The sequence below is a fragment of the Lutjanus erythropterus genome, chromosome 8 (assembly GCF_056507025.1).
Source record: "Lutjanus erythropterus isolate fLutEry1 chromosome 8, fLutEry1.hap2, whole genome shotgun sequence".
Taxonomy (NCBI): domain Eukaryota; kingdom Metazoa; phylum Chordata; class Actinopteri; order Lutjaniformes; family Lutjanidae; genus Lutjanus; species Lutjanus erythropterus.
Genome location: NC_139324.1, coordinates 22,477,866 through 22,505,230, shown reverse-complemented (window position 1 = coordinate 22,505,230; position 27,365 = coordinate 22,477,866). Strand labels below are relative to the sequence as shown.

General features: G+C 37.7%; 1 protein-coding gene across 5 annotated transcripts; it reads right to left on the bottom strand.

Annotated features, from left to right (window-relative positions):
- Window positions 1–609: 609 nt before the first annotated feature.
- Window positions 610–27,083, bottom strand: ift88 (intraflagellar transport 88 homolog). Of its 5 annotated transcripts, none has more exons than XM_084724926.1 (27): window positions 26,897–27,083; window positions 26,564–26,626; window positions 26,383–26,442; window positions 25,515–25,568; window positions 25,205–25,268; window positions 24,579–24,648; window positions 24,108–24,198; window positions 23,464–23,568; window positions 22,787–22,889; window positions 21,910–22,256; window positions 21,162–21,232; window positions 20,889–20,975; window positions 20,203–20,302; window positions 17,484–17,570; window positions 17,050–17,236; window positions 15,771–15,879; window positions 15,439–15,589; window positions 15,239–15,354; window positions 14,745–14,797; window positions 14,370–14,435; window positions 14,155–14,261; window positions 9,844–9,916; window positions 9,270–9,320; window positions 7,110–7,127; window positions 6,866–6,916; window positions 2,742–2,849; window positions 610–1,678 (listed from the first exon to the last, which is right to left on the bottom strand). In XM_084724926.1, exons 1-27 carry the CDS (start codon window positions 26,975–26,977, stop codon window positions 1,557–1,559), a joined length of 2,595 nt encoding a protein of 864 aa, XP_084581052.1. In that variant the 5' UTR covers window positions 26,978–27,083; the 3' UTR covers window positions 610–1,556. The 5 variants fall into 5 exon arrangements, with proteins under 5 accessions (XP_084581052.1, XP_084581053.1, XP_084581056.1 ...); XM_084724927.1 differs by having other exon boundaries at window positions 9,270–9,317; XM_084724930.1 differs by lacking the exon at window positions 6,866–6,916 and having other exon boundaries at window positions 9,270–9,317.
- Between the last annotated feature and the right edge of the window lie 282 nt (window positions 27,084–27,365).

Here is a 27,365-nt window from a genome sequence, read left to right as displayed (position 1 = left end):
GTTTTCGTTTCGTTTCGTTTTGTCAATAGTTGAATACTTATTTTCTTTCAAACCACTAATCGACCAATCATTGTAGCTCTACTACTCAAAGAAGAAAGGTTACAGCTCAGACGAGGACACAATTAATGTGTACACCCCACACCTCTTGTCCATGAGTAGATGCACACTTCCTTTTGCATGTTGATGCAGCCAGCAAGTGTAGTGTGCTCATGAAACTGCTCACAACAAGGTCTGTGGATTATGTTAAGTAACCAGGTCAAGATTTCTGGAAAGAGACGTTCCTTTTGAGTTTTTCAAACGAATTATTTGGTGCTTTGTGAACCTCAAGCGGAGGATTATAAAGTTCATTATGTTCAAGAGAAGGCAGACATTCCATGGCCGACATCTCCAAAGCTGATCAACTCGCACCAAAACTATTTAGATGGATAAATAGCACTACAGGTAAGAGGAAGAAAACATATTTTGATTTTGGGGTGAACTCTCCCTTTAATAAGGCAGCTTGTCAGTGTTTTCTATTCTAGAAAAACCCAGACACCAGCACGTGGTTTGTGTTTTATCTTAAAGTTATCCTGCTCAGAATGAGGCAGCTCAATGTTTTTCCTGAATAGATTAAATATTTTCTCTTTTAATAATAAAATAAACAACAAAGAAATGAACAACCAAGAAAATATAAATATTACACTACAAATATACATTTCTTGAATGAGTACAAAACGCAAAGAGTAATGGAGGAAGACCTGAAATGGACAGATAGCATACGTTTGGTTCATCATGTTGATGGATTTTCCAGAAGGTTCCCAGGCTCACACATGGAAACACGCAGTGCAGTTGAAAAAAAATATCAGTGATATGTTTCTCATTGTTTTGGCTCAGTGTCCCAACACCGGATTTAAAATTAAAGGGTAACAGTGAGGTTAAAATGCAATCTTTTCAGCTTTAAAGGTGTTTTAGGGCGTTAACATCCGTATTGAGTCAACAGTGAAGAAACCCATGTACACTTGGGAGGAACAGTATGTCCAGAAAGTGTGTCTCTAATTTCTGCACACTTGGTTGGATATGAATGTTAACTCAAATTACCGTTCAACATCAGCACTTAAACCTTATTGTGATTCATTTATTTCATTTAGTCACTGTGCTTGAACGCAGAGCCAAAACAAAACTGTTCAATAGTTCCAAAATGCACTGTAGCTGCAGCTTCTTGTGAAACTTTTTTATGTTCAGTCCATCTATAAAGGTACTCCTTAGCTAAATAGACGTGTATAAATATTTATCTTTAAGAAATCAGCTGCAGGCCTACCTCTTTTTCAAGAAAAGTTACTCAGATGAACGGCAAAGATGACATCTTGCGTGGAATAACGGAGAGTCATTGGACCCTCCTTGATGCGCATGAAAAATAATCTTTATCCCATAATATTTATGTCATTTTTTTTTTTTTTTACTGAAGAGCTGAGTTTAAAATGTTTTGGTTTTCTTGTTCAACTTAGTGCTCCTGCCTTTCACAGGTGACTGAAGAGAAAATGTTCCAGTAACGCAATGAAGGAAGAGGGTTTAAGTAGCTACTCTGGCAGCAGATCGTCTCCCAACTCTTCATCTGCAAAGTCGTCGTCCTCCATGCGCTTCTTGACTCCCGTCTTTGGTCTCTCCATCTGAGACCCCAGTGGGTCCACGTAGGACGTATCTACACGAGAGGAGCAGAGGTTTTACTCATTATGATTTTTATTGACCTTAGAAGTTCCGGCTGTACACGCCATTTCTCCCCGCTGCTTCTCTGATGTAAGACCTTCCTTTTCACATCTAACGTGGTGAATTAAGGGTTTATTTAAACCAAACCACAGATGGTGATTATTGGAACAGTGGTAAGACAAGTCAACACATTTTTTGGGGAGTTCTATTATGTTTCTGTTGAGTTTGAATGAAGAAGACGATGATAAAAAAAAAAAATAGCATTTTTTTAAATGGGAGTTAGGTTAAAAAAAACACATCTTATTCTTAAGAACATGGTCTCTCTCTGTAGAGGTCCTTTTCATAATGTTGCCAGATACAAATAATAATATTCTGAGCCTATCAGTGACAAAGCAAGCACTTTGTGGACATACTTTGACACTGTGTAGTTTCCTTAAGGATTCAATTGTAGCTTAGTTTCACGTCTGTCATCTGCAGAACTCTCCTTCAATAGTGGACCTAAAAATGTTGTCCCCTTCAGTCACTGAGACACAAAAGCAGGGGAAAATAGAGTCCAGGTTGAAAAATACCTAAGATATGTTTTAAGAAAGTTCCTAAGATGGATTTGATGTGCAACACTACATAGATTTTTTTAATTTGAACAGTCAACAATTAACATATAAATATGTATATTCCATGACACATAAATATAATCATCTGATTTGTAATAATAGATTTCTCCACTGTCTCAGAATCGTCTCAGACACGGTGTCTCAGGTGTTATTTTTATTTTCCCCGGGACAACAGGACATCCTTCATTTCAAGTGCTGCTTAAGAGGCTTTTGGGAAACGAGGCCTGAAGGATGTCAGTCATCCAGGTATAAGGTTATCTTTAAGCATTAAGTATTAAGTGTCTTCATTGTTTTCAAGATGAAATAAATAGATAAATATGCTGATTTTGTATTGTGTATTTGTGTCGTAGTTTCCACTGTTAAGATTTAAGTTAAAAGAGAGTTCAGTTAGACAGCTTATATCTTCAGAGAAGAGAGAAAGAAACATGAAAAATTATGTCTTCTCACCTATTTCTTTTTGGCTGCTGGCCTCATAGGGCTCGTTGGAACCAGGAAGTGACCTCATCTTGGCGCTCAGCCGCTCTCCTTTTGTGCTGTTGCTGCTGTGACTGCTATCTGCTCAAAAACACACAAACACATACCCAGAATAAGGAAACATACAGACCCTTTTAAAGCATCCGTTATAATCAGACTCAGGAGACAGTTAAAAGATGCTGAAATGTCCCCCAAAGCTCAACCACGTTATGGTTTGCTTGAAGGTATTGAGACAACTTTAAGCTCATCTGTGTGTGTGTGTGTGTGTGTGTGTGTGTGTGTGTGTGTGTGTGTGTGTGTGTGTGTGTGTGTGCATGTGAGTGTAGCCTGCATGTATGTATACATGTACAAGGCTCTTGCACATTTTGAAATTCAAAATTCAGTTTTAAATTTTTTTCTTAACATTATTTAACACAATGTATACTGAAGACTAAGCCATATAATTATTCAGCTCCCCATAATTAATCACAATTCATCAAATAACATTTAACCAGCACTTCTTGTCATACATTCATAAGCATTTCTAAAGCTTTTGTGGTTCTGTCTGTGTTAATATCACTGTTGTTATATGACAGTGTTGGATATGGTATGAGGAGCTTCATGACTCATCCTTAATAATTTGAAACCAGCTAGATATACTGTCGACAAAACTTCAAGGAGGTCAGACTGAGAGTAAGTTTGTTTTTCTCACATTCTGAAAAGTCAACACATGTCTGTGAGATTTTCATCTCACAGTTTGTGTGTGAACTAGCACAGTGGTTCCCACCCTTTTTCTTTTGACATCTGAAACACATGCTTTTAAACCTTAAAAAAAACCCACTGAAATATATAAATGTTGATATCAGTAGAATCATTTCATTAATCAGTCATTACAAGATAAAGTGGTCCTACAAATGCCAATGTTTAGGCTTAGTTTATGTGTTATATATGTTTTGTTCATGCCCCTGTTCACAGCAGTACATTGCTTAGCTTCCTACACCAGTGCTCCTGACTGCTTCTCCAAACTGGGAGCATTCTGACTGCCATCTACTGTGGGTAATACACTAAATATAGATACATACCACACTTCAAAGAGCCCATAACCCCTGGTTAGGAATCACAAGCCCAGTAGATACCATCAAGATACCATCGATCAATTACAAAGTATTACATCTTACTAGAGTGTCCTTTAGCAAGAGGCTAACAGCTAACAGCAGCAGCCCTGGTCTTAATCATCTCAGACATAGAGCTGGTACTCTTCACAACATGTTATGTAGAAAGTGTGTGTGTGTGTGTGTGTGTGTGTGTGTGTGTGTGTGTGTGTGTGTGTGTGTGTGTGTGTGTGTGTGTGTGTTCCAGGCTCAGATGACAGGCTGACAGAGCGGCCTACTCAGCTGAAGGACAGATATGATTACAGACAGCAGCAGCCCACATCTGGCTGCCAGGTAGCCTTGGAAACTGACGAGAGCAGAGGCAGAAAGCTGGAAAACAGGAAGGAGAAGGAGGCCCAATATTCTACCTTCCTTTGCAATCCCAAACATCTCACACGAGGCCTTGCATGCTGCTGGCAAACTGACACTTCTGCTGGAAAATGGACTTTTTCTCTCTACTTTTTCATTTTCTTTTCTTGGACAGCTCCAGTGGTATTTCTCTTTTACAATACACAACTGGGAGACACAGAAAACGGGGATGACACGACAGGTTGGAAGCGAAGCCAGACTTAAGATTAACTGTGTGTAACAGTTTCCACAATTTAAGTTTTTATTTTTTCTCCACAATACGAATGGCCATAATTTTTCTGTGAGGGTTTGATAGAAGTGTTGATCAATAACGATGAGTCAACTTTCAGGCTTGTGCAACACATTTTCTGGCTTAAACTTGTTTGGAAAAATAGCTGAAACACTCATGAAGTGTCAAATATAAAGACAGCAAATCTTAACAACTACTTCATCATATCAATATTGCAACCATAGCCTAAATTTATTAATTTATCGGACAGAGAGAATAAGATCAGAAGAGAAACAGAAGAGAAATAAGAAAAACAAACTTTATAAGAAAATGAGACACGTTGGATGCTGTACCTCTCTCTTGCTCTGTGACAGTGGTTTTACCAGTTTCATATTAAAGAATGATGCAGGTTTGGATGCGTGAGAAAACTCTCAGCCCTGACACACACTCAATTTACAGTGCTGAAAGTACACAGACTTTGCAGAAAAGAGGGAAAACTCTCAGGTGCTCTAGAAGTTTTCTCAAATATCTGAAAGAGGTTCGGGTGAATACTCCCTCCTTCTCCTCAGTGTGAGAGCTCAGTGCAAACACCGACCACAGTCCAACATCACAACCGCCTGTCAGCCAAGATTTCTGGACCAGTTTCAGGTGTTTTAACCGAAACACTATACTTAGATTTCTCAACTTGAGTGTTTACCTACGGAAAACTGCTCTAACTGCTCACTTGAAAACTTCACTCAGATGGTATTGAGTAGTAAAAAAAAGATTTATTTCTCACAAAGCATGATGCTGCAGATGCAGTACTTTTCATAAAACGTAATGCAAAGGTTAAGACGCTGGCATAAAGCCAGTGAAAGTGTGTGCATTATTCCATTTTTTCTATTGGAATGTGCCTCATTAAATGAAGAAGTGAATGGGCTATATAAATAAAGTTTTGCTTGATTGCACCCAAATTATGCTGCTGTGGTTAGAAGTCACTTCATTCCAACTGTTTCTGGCCAATTAAAAGAAATAAGTGAGATATTAATGCATCCTAGAACTATATCCAACATTTGGCTAATCTAGCATCTGGCCCCACAACAGCAGTTGAAAATTAACAATTTGGATAACACTTGGTGATGTTGTTCAGTGTGACCCTGCTCTCTGCCTGTATTTCATTTTTGTCCTTATTATTTGCTCTGCTCAGGATGCTTTACCAACCCAAAACACTGGTGTTTGACATTCTGTGACTGAGACTCAACAATACGCAATCTTTCTGGTGCATTTACAAACAGCTCAGACAAATCCTACTGATTCAACCTTTAAATAACAGAAATTCAAAGTACTGTCTTTTGTACACTTTCCTGATATTGGATTGGAATTTGATGTGGTTATACTTGGATATTATAACAATTAAATCCTGCAAACCAGTAATACTGTCATATTACTCAAGACTCCTTGACAAAACAATCATTTTACCTTTGAGAACACATGAGTGGCTGGCTGGTCTACCACCGCCTCAACCCACAGCAAGTTACATCAGTTTAGATCTAAACTAATGTGTTAACACACCAAATTCACATAATAACACAAACAAAGGCAATGGCAGACCAGCAAGTCCTCTGTTCTGTGGTGTAAAATGACTGTGTTTGTCTAAGGAGTCTGGTGGCTTTGAAGAGAGCAAAGATGGAGGTTTCAGTTCTCCGCAGGAAAACGCTGTCTGATGGCAAACTAAAGCACTAAAAATATTCTACAGAGAGCATAAACTTTAACTAATAATGATTTTTTTTAGGTGGCTAAATACATTTTGATTTTTGTGAATGCTAAATGGGACACTTTGATATTATATATACATTTTTACTATTTCAAGCAAAATTTCCAGAGATTTTAAGAGTTTAGTTCATCACTTTTATAGATTATTTAAGTGCAGTTAATGCCCAAAACATTTTTTTTAATGTGAATGAATATCGAATTCTTGTGGAAACAATAGTACAATATAAGATCTCAGTGTTGTTGCAATTAAAGAAAGAAGGAAAAAGAGAGCAACATACATTATATTGTTGGGGCCCATCTGCTCATTGCAGAGGGAGAGGAAGAGATGACAAAATAATCCATAACTGAATTAACATGACTGCATGTTATCAAAGATACCTGATGTGGTAGTGACTAAAAATAAAATACTGATGATCAGTTTCATTTTGGAGCTATTTGTTAGGCTGTAGATTGATCTCGAATGTTTCAAACACACTCAGAATGACAGCAAATGAGAAATTATTGAAATGAAACAAGCTAGCTCTGTTTTTTGTAAAGGTGTAGAGGTATCCAAATCTCATATGTCTGAGTGGCCAGAAGTACAGTCCTACAAACCTACAGATTTCACTGAATTAATCTGGAGTAAGAATTTTACATACCTCTCCCTGAGTCCAACAGTGGACTGAGTTGTTTAGACTCAGGTTGAGATACTGGGCAGCAAAAAAGAAGCAGAGTGAGAACAGAAGAAGCCAGACAAGTCAGAGAAACAGATCAGCAGGAAGACAAAAAGATAAAATAGTGAACAAAACATAAATAGCACAGAGAGAAGCAAATACACCTCCATGTGTAATGAGAGCTGATGATAACTAATTAGTTGGCTTTTTAGAAATTTTGTTAGCTCACCTGTTTTAACATCCATCTCTGATGTGCCGTAAGAGAATTAGAAAAGAGTTTAGGTTTTAGTTAAACAACTTTTAAAAAGGCATAACTAATATTTAAGGATACAAAGGATTGAACATGTTAGACAATGTTGAAAGGCTTCTTTTAAACAGATCTAGTTACAGCTCTGGCAGTATGAGACAAAGTGGAACAGCAAAAGCACACACATCTGAGGTTTTCTAATCTAATTTATCAGGACAGGGGAAGAACTGGCAAGGTGGAGCAGCAGAAACATTAACAGGTGCCTATATATATACTTAACTACACTACAGGACGTTCAGCTGCACGAGAGAGCAAAGCTGGGCCTCATTACAGTTTTTGGCAACTCTCTAGTTTGTCTGGACTGCATTTAAAATCTGCTGATGAGCCAGCTTTCCAGTGTCGGAGCCAGTCTAGAGTATGTGTCTGTATTTGTTGTGGATCTGTAGTGAAGGAGTGCTAGAACTGTGGAAGTTTGTCTTCTCCAGCGTCTGCAGTGGGCTCTCAGTGTGTTCAGGGCTCCTAAAACCAGGGATCGTCAACTGGCTGCCCATAGGCCACATCCGGTTCATCAAATAGCAAAATTTATATGTTTACTAACTGGGTGCATGTTGCGAAAACCCCAGAAAAATGCTATATTAAGTTACTGCTAGTGCAAACTGAACATGTCCTATCGCTATAGCTTCACATTAAAAGCATTTCACTGGCAAAACACAAGTTGACTTTTTATGAAGTAGTCACAGGAAATACAATGTGTTTGCCAATGAGCTTAGCTTTACCGCCACCATTCATCAAAAATGCATCTACAAAACAAGAAAACGGTAATTTTTGTCATTTGTTACGACAGATCAGTTTGCAGCTACAGAGAGCTGTTAGATGAAGAGCTGCAGGCGACACGGAGCACACATCCAACTTTCACTCCTTTAACTTCTGCTGCTCAAAGGCTCATGCTATGTGCAGTATAAAATCAGATCACAGTTGCGCACTTGATTTTCCCTGTTTTTAGTTCTATTGACACTGATAGAGTCTCACAAAAGTAACTGTCCTGTATAACTACTGTATCTGACTCTTTTTTTTAAGTTGAACCAATTGGCAGTTCAACACCAAAATTCAATATTCAATTCTTTCATCAAAATCAGATTTTCACGCAGTCAGCAAAAGTAGAAGTGTGTGTCCTCTTGGAGTTCGGTTATAAAATTCTAGGTGCTGAGCATCTCTCCTCCGGCTGCAACAATGCATCACCTGACCTGCAAGCTCTGCACTCCTTCGCTCCATGAATAAAGGATTTATTTTGATCCAAACCAGTGATGGTAATTCTTGAAGCAGTGGAGAGATGAACCAAGACCTTGTTGAGTTTGAATGAAGCGGACAATTATAACGTTAAAGGGAGTCTGGTTAGTTCAGCAAGAGCAATAAATCAGCTGTTCCTCGTTAAACAAAATGTATCTGAAAACATTATGGAAAGGATGTCTACAGTGACAGACATTTTTTTAAAGAATGGGACGCCTAGAATAAGAGTCTGAGCCTTTCAGTAGGAAAAACACACAAACAAACAAGGAAACGTCACTGGCCCTGCACATGCAGTGCGCAATGGTGAAGTGGCTGTCAAAGCATCACCCGTACTCCATTTTTTTAATCACTCTTCTATGCTTTCATTACAGTTACATTTGTGTGACAGCTGATATAAGACTGTATTAATGAATCCGCTTATTTATTACTCCTCATTGAGATGTTAATCCCTGTGTATTTTTGCAAGCTTCTATCTGTTTTTATCCTGTTACTGGAATGCACACTGACTGACTCACAAAAAGACAAATATCAAACAGTCGACCCCCACAGCGTCTGTTTCTAAAAATTCTAGCCTCTGGTCAAAGGTAGTTGAAGACCCCTGTCCTAAACAGTCTTATCCTACAAAGATATGAGGCTACATGGTCATTCCAAAATGTTACAGCCAGTATGCAGGAATTCAGCCAACCAAGGACAACTGTTAATCTGACCGAGAAAAGTGTTCGACCTGTTAATGACCCGTTTAGGATTAGATGGGCAGTTACAGCAACAACAGTTCCTTTTATGGACCTAGAAATAACCAGACTTGTAACAGAACAAGACGTTAGTCAGGACTCAGTGTGGTGTAACGAGGTATACCCATAACGTTGGCCTTCTTGGGAGACGTGAGGACAGGTGTGGAGACGCCTGCTGCCCAGCAGCATGTGTGAACAACAGGTAGAGGAGAGAAGTAAGTGATGACGTACATGATCAAAAAAACAAAAGCCTGACAATGAGGCTGAGCTATAAGGTATTGATTATAAACTTTGATTGAAACCGCATATATATAATTACCTGACCCTAATGGCTGGGCATGTTTCAATGCTATTGCTAGTATGATATTTCAGTACAAATGCTAAAACGATACTTAACTTTGAGGCATATAAATCATTTTTCTTACTTTTCCACATTTTCTTTTAAATCAGTTTTTTACTGAAGAGAAGAAGGTCAGATTTCTCAAAAGTACAACTCTTGTACAACATACAAGAACTTTGCTTTAGTTAAATACTGTCTAAAAAAAGGAACTGAACCTCAAACAAAACACTCAATTCTAGCCTTTAGAACAGGTTTCAAAACTTTGTGCTCTGGGTGTGGACTCCGGATATACAGTAGGTGTTAAAAACTGTTATGTTGCACCTTCTAAACATTTCCAGACCTACAGACGGTGACTCACCAGCACTCCCGGCGCTGCCCTCTCTGCCTTCTCTCCGACCTCTGCCACTGCCCTCCCGCCCCGACTTCACCCTCTGAAGGAAGAGATAAAGAAGGAGGAGGGATGGGGAGATTAAGATTAAATTGCAGACAAGGACAAAAGCAATTCAACAAAATTCTGGAGAATTTCTGTGGTTAAAATATAGAACAAAACATAAAATAAAATAAAATAAAACTGTGCACTGCAAACAAAAGAGCAGAGAAATTTCATGCTCGATTGTAGGATTCTTTTGATTCCAAGACTGAGCCTCTGCTGCTTTTTGCCTCTATTTATTTATCCATCCCTCTGTGTCACAAAAGTCAGTTTTATTTAATTTTTTTAACTAATAACAAAAAAAAAAAATCAATTGGATTTTCACATGAGTATATGAAAAAATGATAGAAATGTCATATATAAACAAGACCTTTCCATTTGGTGTGGAATAAATTAGTAGAAGGGTCCATGGCAGAAACGCCACAGCAATGAGCAGTTAGCAACAACAAGGATTAAAATAATGAAACAATGATATGGGAATTTCTTTGGTAAAATTAGACATTTAATGAAAAAACATCATTAGATATAGCAGTGATTTAATCTTCTTCATATATCAGTTTTTGGTTCTAATCATTCTGGACCTACAACAATTAGTTAGAAAATAGCTGCCAACTATTTTGATAACTATTTTCGATAAATCATTTCAGCCACTTTTTCAGAAAAATGTCAAATTCTTAAATGCGAGGATTTGTTGCTTTTCTCTGTCATATATGACAGTAAATGAAGAGTCTTTGGACTGTTGGACAAAAGTAGTAATTTGAAAACTTCTTGGGCTCTGGGAAATTGTGATTAACATTTTTTACATTTTTTTTTAACATATTATAGACCATATAGATAATCATTATTTGAAGCCTTCAATCATTCTGTCATTCAGCATTTGATACACAATGCAGTTATACTAGTAGGATCAGTATTTTTTCAGTGTCATTCTGTTGGAGAATTTGGGGATTAATGAGTCAGCCCTCTGGCTCTGACAAACACTCTGTAGGATTGTTCCTCTGCTCCAACAGCATCTCTGGGCCGATTAAAAAGCAGCTGCTTTTGATTTGACAAAGTCAACCTCCTCATCTGTTCCTGGCTCTGATGAATATCTTCACAGGATCAAGGCACACAGTCCTGTTACTCCGAATCTCTTCAAAACCTGACTGGGGCTGCAGCTATCGATTCTTTTAGTAATCGATTCATCTATTAATTAATTTTGGTGATAAATCAAGTATTCAGATAAGAAATCTTGTGCGCCCTGCAAAATTTTAAAACTAAATTACTTTTGCTTCAAGAGCAATTGTAACTTACAAAAGAGAAAATAAGACATGTCTCTTCAGGGGCGCCCGCCAGGGGGGGAAAAGTTAGGACGGTTCTAAGGGCCTGGGCCTGACAGGGGGCCCTTTGAGGGCTATCAATATTATTTTAATAGTATTATCTATCTAATCTTTCAGGGGGCCTAAGATTTCTGGCGGCACCCCTGCATCTCTTAAATGAACCAAGTACACAACTGCAAACTTATAAGAGGTGAAAAAGGTGACATGTTTGTAAACCAATCCCCGCTAGGGGATCATGGGGGCATCCTTCCCCAGAAAAACAGGTTGTGATTCTGGTGCACTCTGTTCATGTTTTCTGCAGACAGTACTGCCTTTATTTCTTCCTTAGTACTTAAGTACAAAGTGCTAAGTAAGGTATTAAAGTAAAAGTAAATTTACTAAGCTTTACTTAGTACTTTTACTTTAGTACTTCATGTAGGACATTCAAGATTTTTACTTGTAATGAAGTATTTTTACATTTTGGTATTAATGCTTTCACTCAAGTAAAGGAACTGAGTACATCTCTGCAGGTCAGTGATCAGTGTTTCTGTGTCTCTGTGACTGAGTGAATATACTGTTTTATATGGCAGTTCTGCCACATTAGAAACACTGGCCACCACAAAATGATTTTCTGTTTTTCGAGCTACGCATCTCTCTTGGCCATGTCTGGAAGGGAAGCCTTGATTTGCTAAATTTTTTTGCAAGATTTGTAGCTGTTAAATCTGTTAAAATAATCAAACTCCAGTGACAGACACTTTATTTGGGTGGACACCCAAGTATATTTTGTGACCAACGTTGCCATTGTTATTTTTTTAGTCAGTCAGAGAGGACGACAGCATCCACAGTTGATTAGTGAACAATCAAACCTTCCTCCCACACCCCCCACTTCACTCTGCTGTGAGAGAAAGCCTGACTGAGACTCTCCTTTTTAAGGTAAAGGCCTACTTATATACAATTGTATAATCTTATAAATGCACCTGGTTGGTGTCTATGTCATTCATTATCATGTTGGTGTGGATCGTTTAAACTCCCTCATTAACAACAAAGCTTCTCCTCCAAATAATTTGCCTTGAGGCTTTTTAGTAATTGAGTTATTCAAGTTACTCAAGGAATCGTTTCAGTCCTACAGCCAACAATCCTTGCCAATGTATGACATGCATGTGTATCCAGTTCTTCTCAGTTTGAATTGATAAGGAAAACACAGGCGTCATTTCCATCATCAGAGAATATAGTAATGATCATCCTGGCTGGCTGTAATCAAACCACTAAGCACTTTTCTTATCCAGTCAGATGTCTCAGGTGACACCGAACAACCTGACCAACTGCATGTAGCAAGAGACAAGTGAACAACTCTCAAAACACAACAACTGTTTTAAATGCCCCAGCATCAGTGTCAGCCAGGTGTTAAACAGCTGTATAGCGTCTGCTCTCCTCTGAACACACTTTGATTCATGGAAAATCAAAAGAGAAAAACAGGCATTTTTTTCATGCATTTCTTTGCTGCACTGACCACTGACCCATTTCACAGCAAAAAGACGTGTGCATGTTTTCAATCAGTGTGTTCTTGTCCAGGAACAGACGACAGGACGCCAAGACATTGGTGAGGAAAAGATGATTATTGAAAGCTCACGAAAAGTCTGTGAAATATGACTGCAAAACAAGGAAATCATTCATGACTCTGCACAATGTTGATATTATTCAGACATTATTGAATGTTATATGGTCCAACTAAGCTGTTTGTATAAGGTTCTATCTCCATCTTTGGTGATTAATTCTCACTGCTGTGTTTTTTCTGCATATCAGTACCAACAGATCTACTGTAAAACACAGAGGGCAGTGCTGTGACATGTTCTTCATTTGATTTTCTGCTCATGAAGTTTGAGTATTGTTTCTTCATACTTTTGTAATTTTTAGGGCGACACCTTATAGTGAACCAAAAGTAACTCAATGAGAAGCTTTCGCTGGTCAGTGCAAAAGAAAAAAACAAACAAAAAATAATACCCCTTGTTATTAGGGCTGCAACGAAAGTATTAAGGGGTCAACTGCAACATGGAACATTTCTCTTGTAATACATAGGTGTTAATAAATGTAACACAGGAACGTGCTGTGAAGTCCACACAAAGAACACCCCGACATTCTGTCTGTAGCAGAAAAATGGCCCAAATCTGACCAGCTTTGACAGACTTGGAAGTCTTTTCTGTTTTTAAGGTAATGGTTATTTGTTGAAGATTGTAAATGTACAGTATATCATCTGTTAGACATATTTGTAGGATAAACATGAGTGAAGGTTTAATTTATCACGTTAGCCTGTCTTTGGTGGTAGTCAGGGTATATTTGACTGAGACAGGGGGAGGGATGATGTTATACTTTGAAGTAAACGAAAGGTTCAGTCTCCTTGGTAGTTGTGCCAACACATTCAGAATCACTTATCGTGCGCCTGTAAAATTTTTACTGTATTTTAAAGACTCATTATTACAGTTTTGTCTTTCTCAGCCCTGGAACTCATTTCCAATACACTTAAAAATTTAAATAACAAACTTAATATCATACACATGCAACAATTAGTTGACTAATGGTTTGAACTAAGGACTGCTGGTCAACTAGAAAAATATTTAGCCAGGGACACCCCTAGTACTTTTTTTTTTTATGTCCGTTCAGTAATGTTAGTTGGTGAGGTTCCACCTAATTAACAGTCTCTTCTATTTATTCTGCAAATGTAAAATACATAACACCCTGTGTGCCTGATGTAAAGAACTATCAAACACCTAGTGATGACAACTGTAAAAGCTTTTATAATTTGCCTACAGGGTGAATCACTATCAGGTTGCATCAACTGGTGATAAAAAAAAAACAGTAGAACATAGGCCCATTTACACAAAAATGCCACAAACTGCTGTTTTAAAGGTAAACTGTAAAGGCATGACAGCCCAGAAACACATACCTGTTCTTTGATCTCCTTCATCTTCTCCACCTTCTTCAGCTTGGTAGCATATTCTTGAACTTCCTTCAATCCCATGTCCGTGCATAACCTCACCAAGAAACGCAGGCCTGGACAAACACACACAGAGTTTTCATTACACCCTGATCTGTGGATCAACTGCTGTTGGCCAAGAGCTGAAAACTGTTGAAAACTGTGTAACAAAGAGGAGGAATTACATTCAACATCTTCTGGAAACTTGCAGTGAATGTCTTTATATGTTTCCAGAGCTTTCTGGTAGTTTCCTGTAAAGAAAAAAAAAAGAAAAGGATCTATTTTCACAACTATAAATGAACTCATCGCAAGTTCACTGAGCAAAAAAGACAGACCAAGTCATTGGTTATGAAACAGTTAAATGTCTCCCACACTTACCTCCTCACAGTCAGTGAAGACACAACTAATGACTAAACATTGCTCCTAGTGGATTGTGGTTTTCTAATGTGGAGTGAATCTACTTTTCTATGACTTGGTTTTCAGTATCACCCTGACAGAGAATAGGTGGTGACATGCCGTTGTACCGTGTCATAAAAGGTTAAGCGCAAAATTGTTCTCACCACTTCTTCTGTAGCAGCATGCCACCATTAGCTGCCACTTGACCTGGGTTGGTCTGAGAAACACAGAAAAAAGACATCCAGTCAGTAAAAACATTCCATACACAAGAAACTTTTATTTAAAGAAAAAAAAAAAGAAGTAAAAATCTATTCTGAATTCAGCTTGATCAAAACCAAATCATCAGTTGTCTTTGATCAAGAGAGAGAAACTACTTCCAGATGAGAACAAGAGTCATGGATGATGAAAAAACCATCAAAACAAGATGAAATAAGACTTGATTCACTTAATCATGTCAGAAAAATGAGGAAATAATATAATTTCACAGATTTCTCAAGATAATAGAACAACACTCCAAAAATCTACTATAAATTATTCTGGCATTGTGTTGGGTATGAAGTGCAAGTTGGTGAAATTATTACAAATTTTTCATAGATCTATTTGACGTGTTATTGATCATGCTATTATCTTCTTAAATACTATAACTGTAGTTACTTACTGTATGAGTGTGGCTCGTTCAAAGTACTGAATTGCCTTCTCACAGAACTGTGTGTCAACGTAGTAAGCCCCGAGCCACTTGATCACTTCGATGTTGGAGGGGAAGTACCTGAAGGACTGCATAACAGCAACAATGATGAGATGTTAAATTAAACAATAGGTCAGTAGACAGATTTTTCTGCTTAATTATGCTTCCCATACCTCGTAGTAGTACTGAAAAGCCTGGGAATTGTCCCCCTCTTCATGATGCAGCTCTCCCAGTCTGGCCAGTGCCTGGGGGTCTGTGGGAGTTACACTGATGACCTGCATCAACAACTCGATCGCCTGTTGGCGATCTCCCAGAAGCTCATAGCTGAAGCCAATGACTCAAGGACCAACAGACGCTCAAATGGGAATGAACAGAGATGCAGAGTTGAATCCCTAAATGAACACTTTCTTAGAAACATCCACTGAAGTACAACAGTTTGAAGCAATTAACCCACGTGACACAGACAAACACATATAAGAAATGACACCTCATATCAATAGGATACAGGTTGGCCAGCTGGAACATGACTTGGGCACTGTTCCTCAGAATGGCGTGGAGCTTCACGAAGCATTCCAGGGCCTCCTCCAGACGATTCAGTCTCTTATAGGTTAGACCTGGTACAAGTAGACAGTAGGGAAGGGAATCAACAGAAGCCCTGCGATACGATATTACCACAATACTTGAGTCATGATACATTTTAAGTCAGATTTTGAATATGTAGCAATATCCTCAGTATTACAATAATATATATTGTGATTCATTTCCTTTTTGCTTATGTCCTCAAAGGGAAACTTTGTCAAGATTAGTTTTAATAATAAATAAAGTCCGACAGACCGACCAACACCAGAATAAGCTTGGGCAGCTTAAAACTCTTACTGTAGTCTGGGGCATTAAGAAATCCCAACATTAGAATTCTCATCACCATCAAAAATACAGACGCTCCTCTTTCTATTAAACTGACACAGAGATGCTGTATTGAGGTCATGTATTGTAGCAGTACTGCAGTGTGCAGCACATGCCACCAGAGATCAGTCTCTCTACTGATAAGACCAGGCAGCACAGCAGAGCTGAGAAACATGGCATTTCAGGGATAAAGGGATTAAAAAAAAAAAAAAAAAAAAAAAATATGCCCCTGCCCCTGTTTGGGAATATTTTGGGATTAGTTCCAATAACATCAGTATAATCTAGTGGAATGAAAAAGTTCCCAATTTTTATTTTTTTTTCTCAAATTTTTATTCCCAAAAAGTTTAATTCACATTTGCAATATTAATAATTTGTACAACCGTGGTACTACGCTTTATCAACCTCCCCACCACCCCAAGTTAATAAGAGCCGAAAACTGTCAACTTATGTACTTAGATCCACAGCCAATCAGACACTGACCCTATATAATAATTTATTTTAAATTTAATTTAATTTTAAATTAAACAGCCCCCTGAAAAAAGGTTATAAATAAAGTCCTTACAGTAAGTGGACATTTTTATCTTATCCAAACTAGGCACGAGCCCACCTCTGATGGTTGAATCATAGTGTAGGACAAACAGAGTTTCAATTTAAGATGTAGATTCCAGACTGCTGAAGCTGACTGAGAGAAATGTTTCTTTTTAGAGACTTTTTTTTATTGTTACTTGCTTTTAACCAAATGTGATGTATACCTCCCATAGACTACAAGGACAAGAGATGAATGCTCAGACTTCACCCATGATCCATGTGCACTCATTATTCTATACTACAAAGCATACTATAAATCACTCTGCTTTAATCAACACAATGCTGTATGTTACCCAGGTTGTAGAGGGCCTCAGTGCAGGAGGAATCATTCCTCAGTGCTTCTTTGTAGAACTCTGCAGCCTTTTCATAGTCTTGCTTGACAAACACCGTGTTGCCTTTGTTGACAAGTGCTGCCGGGTTGTAGCGATCAGCATTCATGGCGAGCTCAGCATATCGATCAGCCTGGTCAAAGTCCTTCTCCTGTAACAGGTGAAGGATCAGGGGAAAGAATGTAGTGTTAGCAGGTTGGTTCAGAGGATAGGACTGTGATTCTTCAAATATAGTAGACAACAAACATCCACTGGGTTGAGGTGTCCTTGAGCAAATGATCATTTTTTTTTTGACAAAAATATTTTTATTTAAATCAGGCATTAAGCTTCTAAAGAAAATCCACACCCATTTTTTCTTTAAACATTTGTTATCTGATCAGTCAATGAGAGGATCTTACCAGGAAATAAAGGAAAGAGAGGTTGGTGGCTGCAGCGCTTTTCACTCTGCTGTCCTTTTTTTCAAATGTCTTCAGAGTTTCCACTGCCTGATAACACAAAATAAAAAGCTGTCAGGGTAAAAGTTGTATAATAATTCTATGCAACTTAAATACCAGACAATTTCCCCAGTATGTAAGACATACAAACACAGATAATATATCCTTACACACTTTCAATTTTGAATTATTATTATATTAATATGATATGATCAAAGCTTCTAGAGTTCAGTATGCTTTATGCTGCGCCAACAGCATAAACACCTTCAATAAATATTATATTATTAATATATCAGCAATATGAAGTATGTTTTGGAAATTTAAGTATATAAAGCCAGTGAAGGTAAACTTCACATTGATTGGTTGTAAGTGCATTATATACTGGGAAAACTTTCCAACAGTGTTAGTTCGTATTTCGACAAACCAGCATCAGCAAAGCAACAGCTGCATCGATGCTGCAGGTTGCAACACCACCATCATTGTCTGTAAGTTGACAAAAGCACCACACCCATGCATCAGGTGTATACTGAGCTCTAAAGTGTTCAATATTAAATAAACAGATACATTTTGATAAAATAATCACATGAATAAATTGTGAAAAATACAGAAATGAAAAATTTATTTAAGATATTATTGAACCTAAACTTATTATGAAAATAAGGATGAAATAACAATAATGGTGAATAACATAAAAAACATAATAACAACAGTCACAGTTCCTCAGTGAAAGACTCACACACAATAAAAGCTACAGAAGTTTTGTTACTGTGTCTTTATACTGGGTTTATTTACAGCAGCAGCAGTATCTTGTTGGCTGATTCAGAAAAATGTTGGTATTGTTATTGGAGCTTACAGGAGCTAACTGGCTAAATTTAGTAACAGTTGTTGAGCTGACTAGTTTAAGAGAGGCAGGGAGTATGTGTTCTGTGTTGGATGAAAGATGAGAGAGCAGTGCCACACCACTATCATGACTAGTGACTTTGTGAAATAAAACTTTACATGAAATGTGTTATCAGAGAAAATGCCATAATGAAATGAAAAGAAAACTTCAGAAAAAGGGCATTTTGAAAAAATATATTGAGTTTTCATAATTTCTTCATTTTATTATTAATTTCATATTGTTTTTTTTTTTATTTGTTTAATATTGCACATTTTTGGGTTCTGTATGTGAAGACATATAAACAGTACAATACATATGATGCAAAGCCTGTCAGTATTAACAGTTCAAATAGATAGAAAATAATAGAATTGGAAAAAGTATTAGTGCTCTACTGTTGGCCACAGGGCAGCTCCAATCAGTGAGAGCTCAGTGGTATATTTTTAAAGAAGGAACCATGGTTATAATTTCCTTTCTGCCCCCAGATTTTCCTTACTGGTCTGTGGGTTTTAAACCAATAACTGTTCTCCAACTTCTCTTGGCAGTGTTGTTATTTGGAAAAGGCACGCTGAAGTAGTAACATGTCAGGGGAAAAAAAACAACACAATCTAAATGCGAACATGGAAACAGAAGGCACACATACCTCAACCTTAGGCATGCAGATGGCAAGGAAACAAGACAAAAGCAAAAGAGAGTGGAGGGCAATGAGAGGGGGAAAATTTGAGTCTGATGTTGCACACTTCTCAAACTGACATATATAAACAATGCTGGGCAATGACTATATGGAAACACAATGTTGAAAAAAAAGATGGAAAAATAATTATAAATAGGACCAGATCATCCATGTGTTGCATATATAAAGGGAAATACCACTCATCATAAATGTAACTGCTCCCCAGACACATTTTGAACTTTAATGAGAGTATCTTTTCAGGTTCAGGATCCATAACACAGTTAAATTAAAGTGATGATAAAAATATATATATATATTTATGTGTGTGTTCTGTTTCTGCAAAGTCAGTCTCTAATGGCTTATACCTTTGTAATTACTTAATATATCATGAGATTGTAGTTTGTGTATGTCCCCGGTTTAGAGAAGCAAAGAGGAGTACCAGCATGGAAGCTAAGCACTGCACTGCTGAGGTCAGGGCCAGAAGCAAAATGTTTTCAGCCACTTAAAAAAATCTATACCAGTTTAGGTGTATGCTATATTTAGAATATTTTCACAACCCTATCCTTGCCATCAGACAGTTTTTTAGATGGTAAACTCCTGTTATATAAGCCAAATATCACTCAGCCAGACTCCTTTTACAAAAACAGCAGGTTTACCTCTCATAAGTTGCTGGTCTACTGCTGCCTCAGTCTGAGTTTGTTTGTGTAATGTCACTTCAGTGAATCTGGACTAACCCTTTAAAACTCACTAACAGATTGAGGCAGCAGCAGACCAGCAACTCCTGCACTCTGTGAGGTAGAATTACTGAATTCACCAGAGGTTGGTTTGGACAGAGCAGCTTATTTAACTGTGGTTTCCGATCAGAAAAGGGTATTTGATGGCAAGGTAAAGCAGCGAAAATATTCCAAATATAGCATAAACTTAAACTGATATTAAGAGCAGTGAATTGCTTAGCTTCCTACACCAGTACTCCTGCTGCTTCTTCAAACGGGGGTCTACTATCTACTGTAGGTAACACACTTGACTATCAAGTACACTGTACAACCCCACTTCAAATGATCTAATAAGACCAAAAAGATGAGATGCCTAAATTGAGTGGTATTGCCCTTTATACTGTTGATAGAAACAGTCACCTGGTTAAAGTCCTTCTGTCTGAGGTAGGTGATGGCTTTGTTTATCTCTAGATCATTGGCAAGCTCAACATACTGAGAGCTCTTCACCATGTCCACACACCTAAAAAACAAACAAACATAGGGAGTATAACACTTTATATAACACTTAATGTATCATGTCACATCATTTCATGCTTGCTGCAAATAGTATACTGTACGTAATTATATATTTTATCTAAATTTGACTAATATGCCAGGTGCATGTTTTTAAACTTTGCTCTTCATCTGAAAAACTGATATCTGCCTCATGTAGGGGCAAAATATACAAATAAAATCTTAAACCAAGACGCCAACAGTTATTCTTGTTTTCATATTTGTTTTTAGAATGACCTAACTGGGTGGGAAATTCATGACAATTTAAAATCTGATTAAGCAGGATTGTGCTAAGAGAAAGCACTTCAAGATGTCCAGTGACAGTCCCTGAAGTAGTTTTGATTTTCAGTCTCAAAACAGAGACTTTTGATTTGGCACCTGAAACAGCAGTTCAGCAAAAACTACTAATTCACATAGACAATGCCAAATAATGTTGTCAGCTCTCTGTAATTACACCTACATATTAGATTGTTAGGACTGTCATAGAGCTTGAGGCATCTTGTACACTGTATGCCCTCTGGTGTTAAGATGGGGGGGAAAAAATAGTAACAAACCAGTCAAATCCAGTAGCAAAAGAAGTCTCAATGGCTGGAGCGATGAGTTTGGCTGCAGTCATGATGTACTTCTCAGCAAGGACTTTTCTGTGGACAGTATAGAGGGGTAAATCAGGACAGGAATTCAGGAAATAAATGCTACAAACCTGAACGGTTAAAAAAGAAGACAGAAAAAGTGTCAATGTTTTGGTATATAAGACAAAATATTAGTGTCTTGTTAAGTACAAGACAACTGAAGGCATGTGTGTTCGTGTTATGTGAGATTTTTCTTACAGATCTCTCTCCATCTGGTGAAGTTTGTCGTTCTTAATAGCCTCGATGACCATATTTGAGTTGGTGTCATCCTGAGAAAGATGACATGACACAGTCTCCATTAAGATGGTACAAGCACCACATTCAACAATACCCAAACATTGGTTGTATATATTTCTGTATATGGTCTGTTGTAGGGTTGGGCAATATGGCTATTAAATAAGATCAATAACTACACATTTCCTCTTACGTAACATACTGTTAGGGCTGGAAGAGACTATCAGAGACTATCAAAATATTTTTTGCCAAACACCACTAGATCAATATTACAATAATATTGTAGGGATGACTAAGAACGCTTTAACAAAATATTGACACAATGAGATTTTTATCTCATCAAGTATATGTGATGGAGGTGTTTGGGGACAATCTAAATGAATCTGTAGGAGACATTATGAGTTATGTCATTGCCAAGAATTGGTCTGTTTTTAACAGATCTTGGGAATGATACTACTACTATTACTACTCAATAAGAAAATGAACTTCTCCTATGGGAGAGTTTTTTCTACTACTGACACATGGGTATTAATGAGAAAAATAAGTTCAAGAATAAAATATTCAGTGATTCCATATCTAGGTTAATGAAATGAATATTTTGTTACTCAATGAAAGGTAGCATGAGTAATGATAGCCTTTATAGCTGGACAGATTAAGAATGATCCCCAACTACAATACTTCATGCACACACACACACAATACTGTAACTCACAGTAGATGGGATGTACTTGTCTTCATCATCGATGCCCAGAGGAACAGAAATGAGCTTCTGAAAGGCCTTCTTCATCCTCTCCCGGTCACCAATGGCATAGTAGCAAAGGATAAGGTTGAAGCCTGTCTTAATGTTGGGGCTCTCACTCATGATGTGCTCAAAAGATGTTATGGCGTCGGAGTACTGGCCCATGAGGACAAAGACCACGCCGATATTCTGCATGATCTTGATCCTCATTTCCTTGTGGGCATTGGAGATCTGATCCAGCGCCATTCGGTAGAATTTAATGGCTTTAGGGTAGTTCTTCTGTTTGACGTAGATGTTGGCCATGTTGACTTTCAAACGACCTAGAGGAGGATCAGCACAGATATAAGTGGATGAAAAATCACAGCAAAAGTACAACCGATACAACAAATAATATAATACAAGTAAAAAAGCATAAGCATGAGTTTGTCTTTGTGCAAGTGATCTGGGAATATTTCCTCCATTCTGACACAAAGACGAGAAGATATTAACACAGAAAATGCAAATAATCGATATAAAGAAAAACAAAGATAAAGGTAATGCTAGGTGCTAGCTGCCAAACTTCCTTGTTTATCGTATTCCTATCTGTGTGCCACAGTTTATAGGAAAATATTTCAGTAAGTAAAATGAAATAGTATACTTTTTGTCAAAACCATTTTAGTTTTTGAGGATGGTGTTACCATGGTAATTTGCAATTCAGTGCTGCACTGTCAGACCAGAATGAAATATATTTGGTTTTATAGCCATGCAAAACACAGGATTTTCTGTCCTGCCTGCATAATATGTGGCTTCATGACGGCAGCCACTGTTTAAACACATCTGTAATGAATATGAAGCTGAGTCATCTGCTCACCTGCATTACTGAACATCTTGTTCTTCACAATGACCTGGTAGCTGTTCAGGGCCTCTGGGTACATTTCATTGTTCGCATACTGGTTGGCAAGGTTGAGCAAAACCTGGTAATGACAAAAACGTTCAATATTTCTAAATCCAATAATAGAAAACAGTCAATAAGGTCAGAAACTGCATTCACAGAACCTAACTTAAAAATGTAATTTGGCTTTGGAATGAACCACACAGCCGTGTGGGTACAGCTCACAGAAGACAAACATGCTGGCTGAGCATCATGTGTTTGTGTAAATCATTTTGTATGGTATCCACCCTCAGTGTGTTTAAGGCAATGACAGATATAAGGAGGGAGAGCACAGCAGCTGTGCCCAGGCCAGATTTGAGCAGTGGAAAAGGATGAATTCAGATCTTTTACTTAAATAAAAGAACTATTAGTGAATACTAAAGACCACGGTGGTGTGAACTGATGTGTAGAAATTATGTAGAAATCTGTTGAGTATTAAACATCTGCACGAGTGTATGGCTATTGAAATAAATACATGTATATATGTGACTAATAAGGAAGTATGAATAAGTAAAAGATGTGTTACTATATGTATATGTATTTTTTTATATAAATGATTGTGAGAGGAGTGCAGATCTCTGCTGGAACAAACAGTGATATACAGCAGCTTTACTTACAGAGTAAGTGAGGTCTAAATTCATATGGTCCGCATTGCCAGACTGTTCCCTCTGTCTCACCAGCGCTCTCTCCTTCCTTCCTGCCTCTTTGGCTTTTTCAAGAGCCTGTAGGAACACATCACATAGAAACACACACACAGAGTAAACACAGTAGGGAGACAAGCACATGCCCACACCTACACAAACACATATACAGGTCAGCAGTGGTGACACCAACATCCGTGTCTCAAATGGACAATACCACTAGTCAGTAAAATGTATCTGATAAATATTGTTCATCTGTGAACAGTGACAAGTCATTTTTACAGATTTACAAGTTATACTTTGCAATGAATTACAAACTCTAAATGTTGTTTAATTCAGTAAGTTTTCCCATACATGAAAAAGCACTAGGGCTATAAGTTTCCAAAAAAAACTTGAATGTTTAACAACTATGGGCAGGTAAGCCAAAAGTTTTATTACAGTGTTCAGTTTGCTTGAAAATGTTAAGGGGCCTCTGAAAATTCACTTTTACACAATATACAATCCAACGTGCTGGAGTATGAGGCTGACATAATGAAAAGTTAATCACTTGGAGGCCCTTCCCACCAAATCCAAACCGCCATTATTACTTAACAGCGTGTTAAAGAATTGCAGAGACTGACCAGTTGTAAGGCCCCAATGCTCTGTGCCATGCAGCTCTCTTCTATCAGGTCATTCACTTTCTTCTCCAGGATCTTGATTTTCTCCTCAGGCCTGCAAGAACACACATACAGCAATACAATGGGTGATAATGCTGCTTGAAAGCACAAGTCTTCCTCCACCTGCTTCCCAAGACAAGGCTGTTAAGAGACTAAATATTAATAGAAAAAAAATGCTCTCATAAATAATAAAGTTTGTAGTAAGTACTGTATATCAGGGCAGACAGCCAGGAAAACATACATAAATACTTTTAATTTAATAGTTAGCTGTACTCGTAAATAAGTTTTCTACCTACATATAATTTTATTATTTGTAGTTCCACTCTAAAGTGTTATTTTATCATTTTAATCAAGGAAATGCTAATTTTGGATAATCCAGGGATACTCTTAAAAGACATATTGACAGACAAAACAGTTTAAGAAGTCACAGCTCACGTGTCCTCATTCTTTGCTTCAAGTGGAGGTGCAGGACCTTTGGACTGGCCCAGGGGGTCAAAGGTGGAACCTGAACACAAATCATACTACTTATCAGTGTAAAAAGAACCCTATTATTAATATAATTATAATCTATCCATATAGATATATAGTTTGTAGAAGTCCATCTAATAAAAGAGCTTAATTCCTTAGGTTCTAAGCATTAGAGCCAGTAGAAATAAAAAAAAAAATCAACAAGCTGCTTGTGTCATGCTGACACTGTCTCTCCACAACTGGGTGAATGGCAGAGGTCAAGAGGTAAAGTGGGTTGTCCACTGATCACAGAGTTTGTAGTTCCATGACCTTGGTAAAGACATTTCAATCCCCAAATTGCCCTCAATGTCTCTCAATGGTCAGGCCGGCGCCCTGCATGATAGCTTGTTGCCATCAGTGTTTGATTGTGTGTGTGAATGGCCAGCAAAAGCTTTCAAGCCTTGTAAATGTAGCCATTTACAACTGTGTCTAACTGAATGCAGACACAAAAATGAGCAGCCACACAATCACTAGTTAAACCCTAATCAAGTGGTAAATTAAGCCAACATGTATGTAGCAAGAGTAAATCATTAAACTAGCTCCTTTAAGCTCACCACGCATCAGGGAGGAGGTGTAACCTGCTGCTCTGACAGCAGTCATTGGCCGGGCTGCTCCATCCTATCACATTTAAAAACAGAAAAAAACAGTACAATACATAGTGATAACTTTCCTCATATACTTAATTTTTTCAATTTTCTCAGCTTTTGTCAGTGTTGAGCAGTATAAGAGGGTGTTATTGGTCAAATTAAAATCACAATACAAGAAATGAAGTAATGAATAAGTGAGACTTTGAATTGTAATCTAATGTATAATAAAAACTAGGCAGGACCATAAATGTACACTTGAGCGGTCTATCCTGCTTACCTGCACAGCTCCAGTCATGGGTCTGCCCATTGAAGATGCCATAGGAACCCGAGACTTGAAACAACAAGTATAAGATATTGTAGGTGAGAATAATTTAGGCAAGTTTACCTGACAATATCATTTATGATGCAAACAAAAGACAAGAGTGTGTTTGAAGTGTTCCTCATAGATATCTTGTCTATGTTGAGAATATGTTTTTTCTTTATCCTGCAATTTGTTTTCATGTAGATCATGATGAAAAGAACCATTCAGTTGCACACTGTCACACTTTTGTACCAGTAAATTAACTTGTGCAGCAGATGTTCTGATGTGATATATTGTCTCATGTTTTTTTTTTTTTTTTTTTTTTTTTTTAAAGAACTCTGAAAAACAGTTAGTAATGATTGGGGGCTGGAAAAGATTATGGACAAAATCAAATATCACAATAGTTTTAACATATACATCAAATACCAATATTTGTCAATATTGTGGCAGTACTGTATGGATGTCTATTCGTCCTTTCACAAATCATCCAAACATTGAGATTTTTGATACATAATCATCAGTAATGTGGGTTCAATGACTAGGTGAAGGCAAATAATGGAACAGCTAGAACAGTCTGGTAAGGTCAGAAAATCACATAACTTTACTGTGATGCAGCCTTCTTCTGCCATATCATGTTATAATGATATCATAAATCTCAGACAATATCTAGTCTCAAATCACGATATTGATGTAATATTAATATATTGCCCAGTCCTTGTAGTGATTGAATAAATGACTTTAAAAAAAGAAAAGCAGTGTGCATTTCTTTTTACTTTTATAGGATTACCTGAGGTATGTGTTGTAACTTTTCTCACATGTTCAATTTCCATTTCATTGTACTTACTCCAAAGGAAGAAGCTAAAGGCCGAGCTCCCATGGCAGTGCCAGGAAATTTGGCAGTCATCTGAATAATTAAGAACATAAACTAGTTCAGTTAAAGCATATTTTATCCTTCTTAAACCACACACACACACACACACACACACACACACACACACACACACACACACACAACTGTTACTCACCGGAGGTCTTCTTCCATGACTTGTCCTCACTGCTTGCTGAAAGCCCACATCATTGTCCAGCTCCTTGAAATTGGTCAATAATAAGTATGTATTCATGACACTGTTCAGAAGTAGTCTAAGCGTTGAACACAGACTAGCTAATTAATAATTTCAAGAAATTTGTGTTGGCGTTCGCTACCTCTCCAGCTCCTATCGTGTGTAGTATTAATTTTAACAATATATAATTATGTAACTGTACGTTTGAATGCAAATGGCTTTAAGCCATAGTCTATGGTTAAGCTAACTAGCTGCCGATTTCAGAGCTAGCTAAAATAGCATATAACGCGAACTCACCTCAGAGTCAAATGTTGGATTATAGTCGTTGTAACCCGAATAGAGATCATCCTCCTCCACAGCCAGATGCACATTTTCCATTTCTCTTTCTCCAGTGATGCGGTGTGACAAAATGGTTATGAATATGAGGGGAAAATCTGTTATTCGACCGAGGCAACAGTAACGATAGTTTGTTGTAGTTTCAGGAGTCAATCCCACAATTCAAAGCGGCGTGGGTGGGATCTCTTCGAATACAAACCTCTGATTGGTTATTTACATGTCAATCATTACTTTGTATTAACACAATTGGCTGAAGCTCCAATTCCATCCGTTGCTAGGATACAAGCGTACGCTACCCGCTGGATTGTTATTGGTCTTGTCTAGAGGAGAACCCAAGCTTCGCGAAAGATCTCGCCAAAGTGATTACTTCAAGTCAAACTAAAATCGTTCCTCTAACCCTCACCAACCGTTTTTTTCACTAAAGCTATCT

What these genes read in the sequence shown, in the direction of transcription:
- ift88 (XM_084724926.1), bottom strand. Translation starts at nt 26,977, where the DNA reads ATGGAAAATGTGCATCTGGCTGTGGAGGAGGATGATCTCTATTCGGGT. An exon ending in GAAGCAAAGAATGAGGACAC is followed by an intron (nt 24,199 to 24,578) that starts GTGAGCTGTGAC and finishes GTGTTCTTGCAG; the next exon opens with GCCTGAGGAGAAAATCAAGA. An exon ending in CAGCAGCCAAAAAGAAATAG is followed by an intron (nt 1,679 to 2,741) that starts GTGAGAAGACAT and finishes CCTCTCGTGTAG; the next exon opens with ATACGTCCTACGTGGACCCA.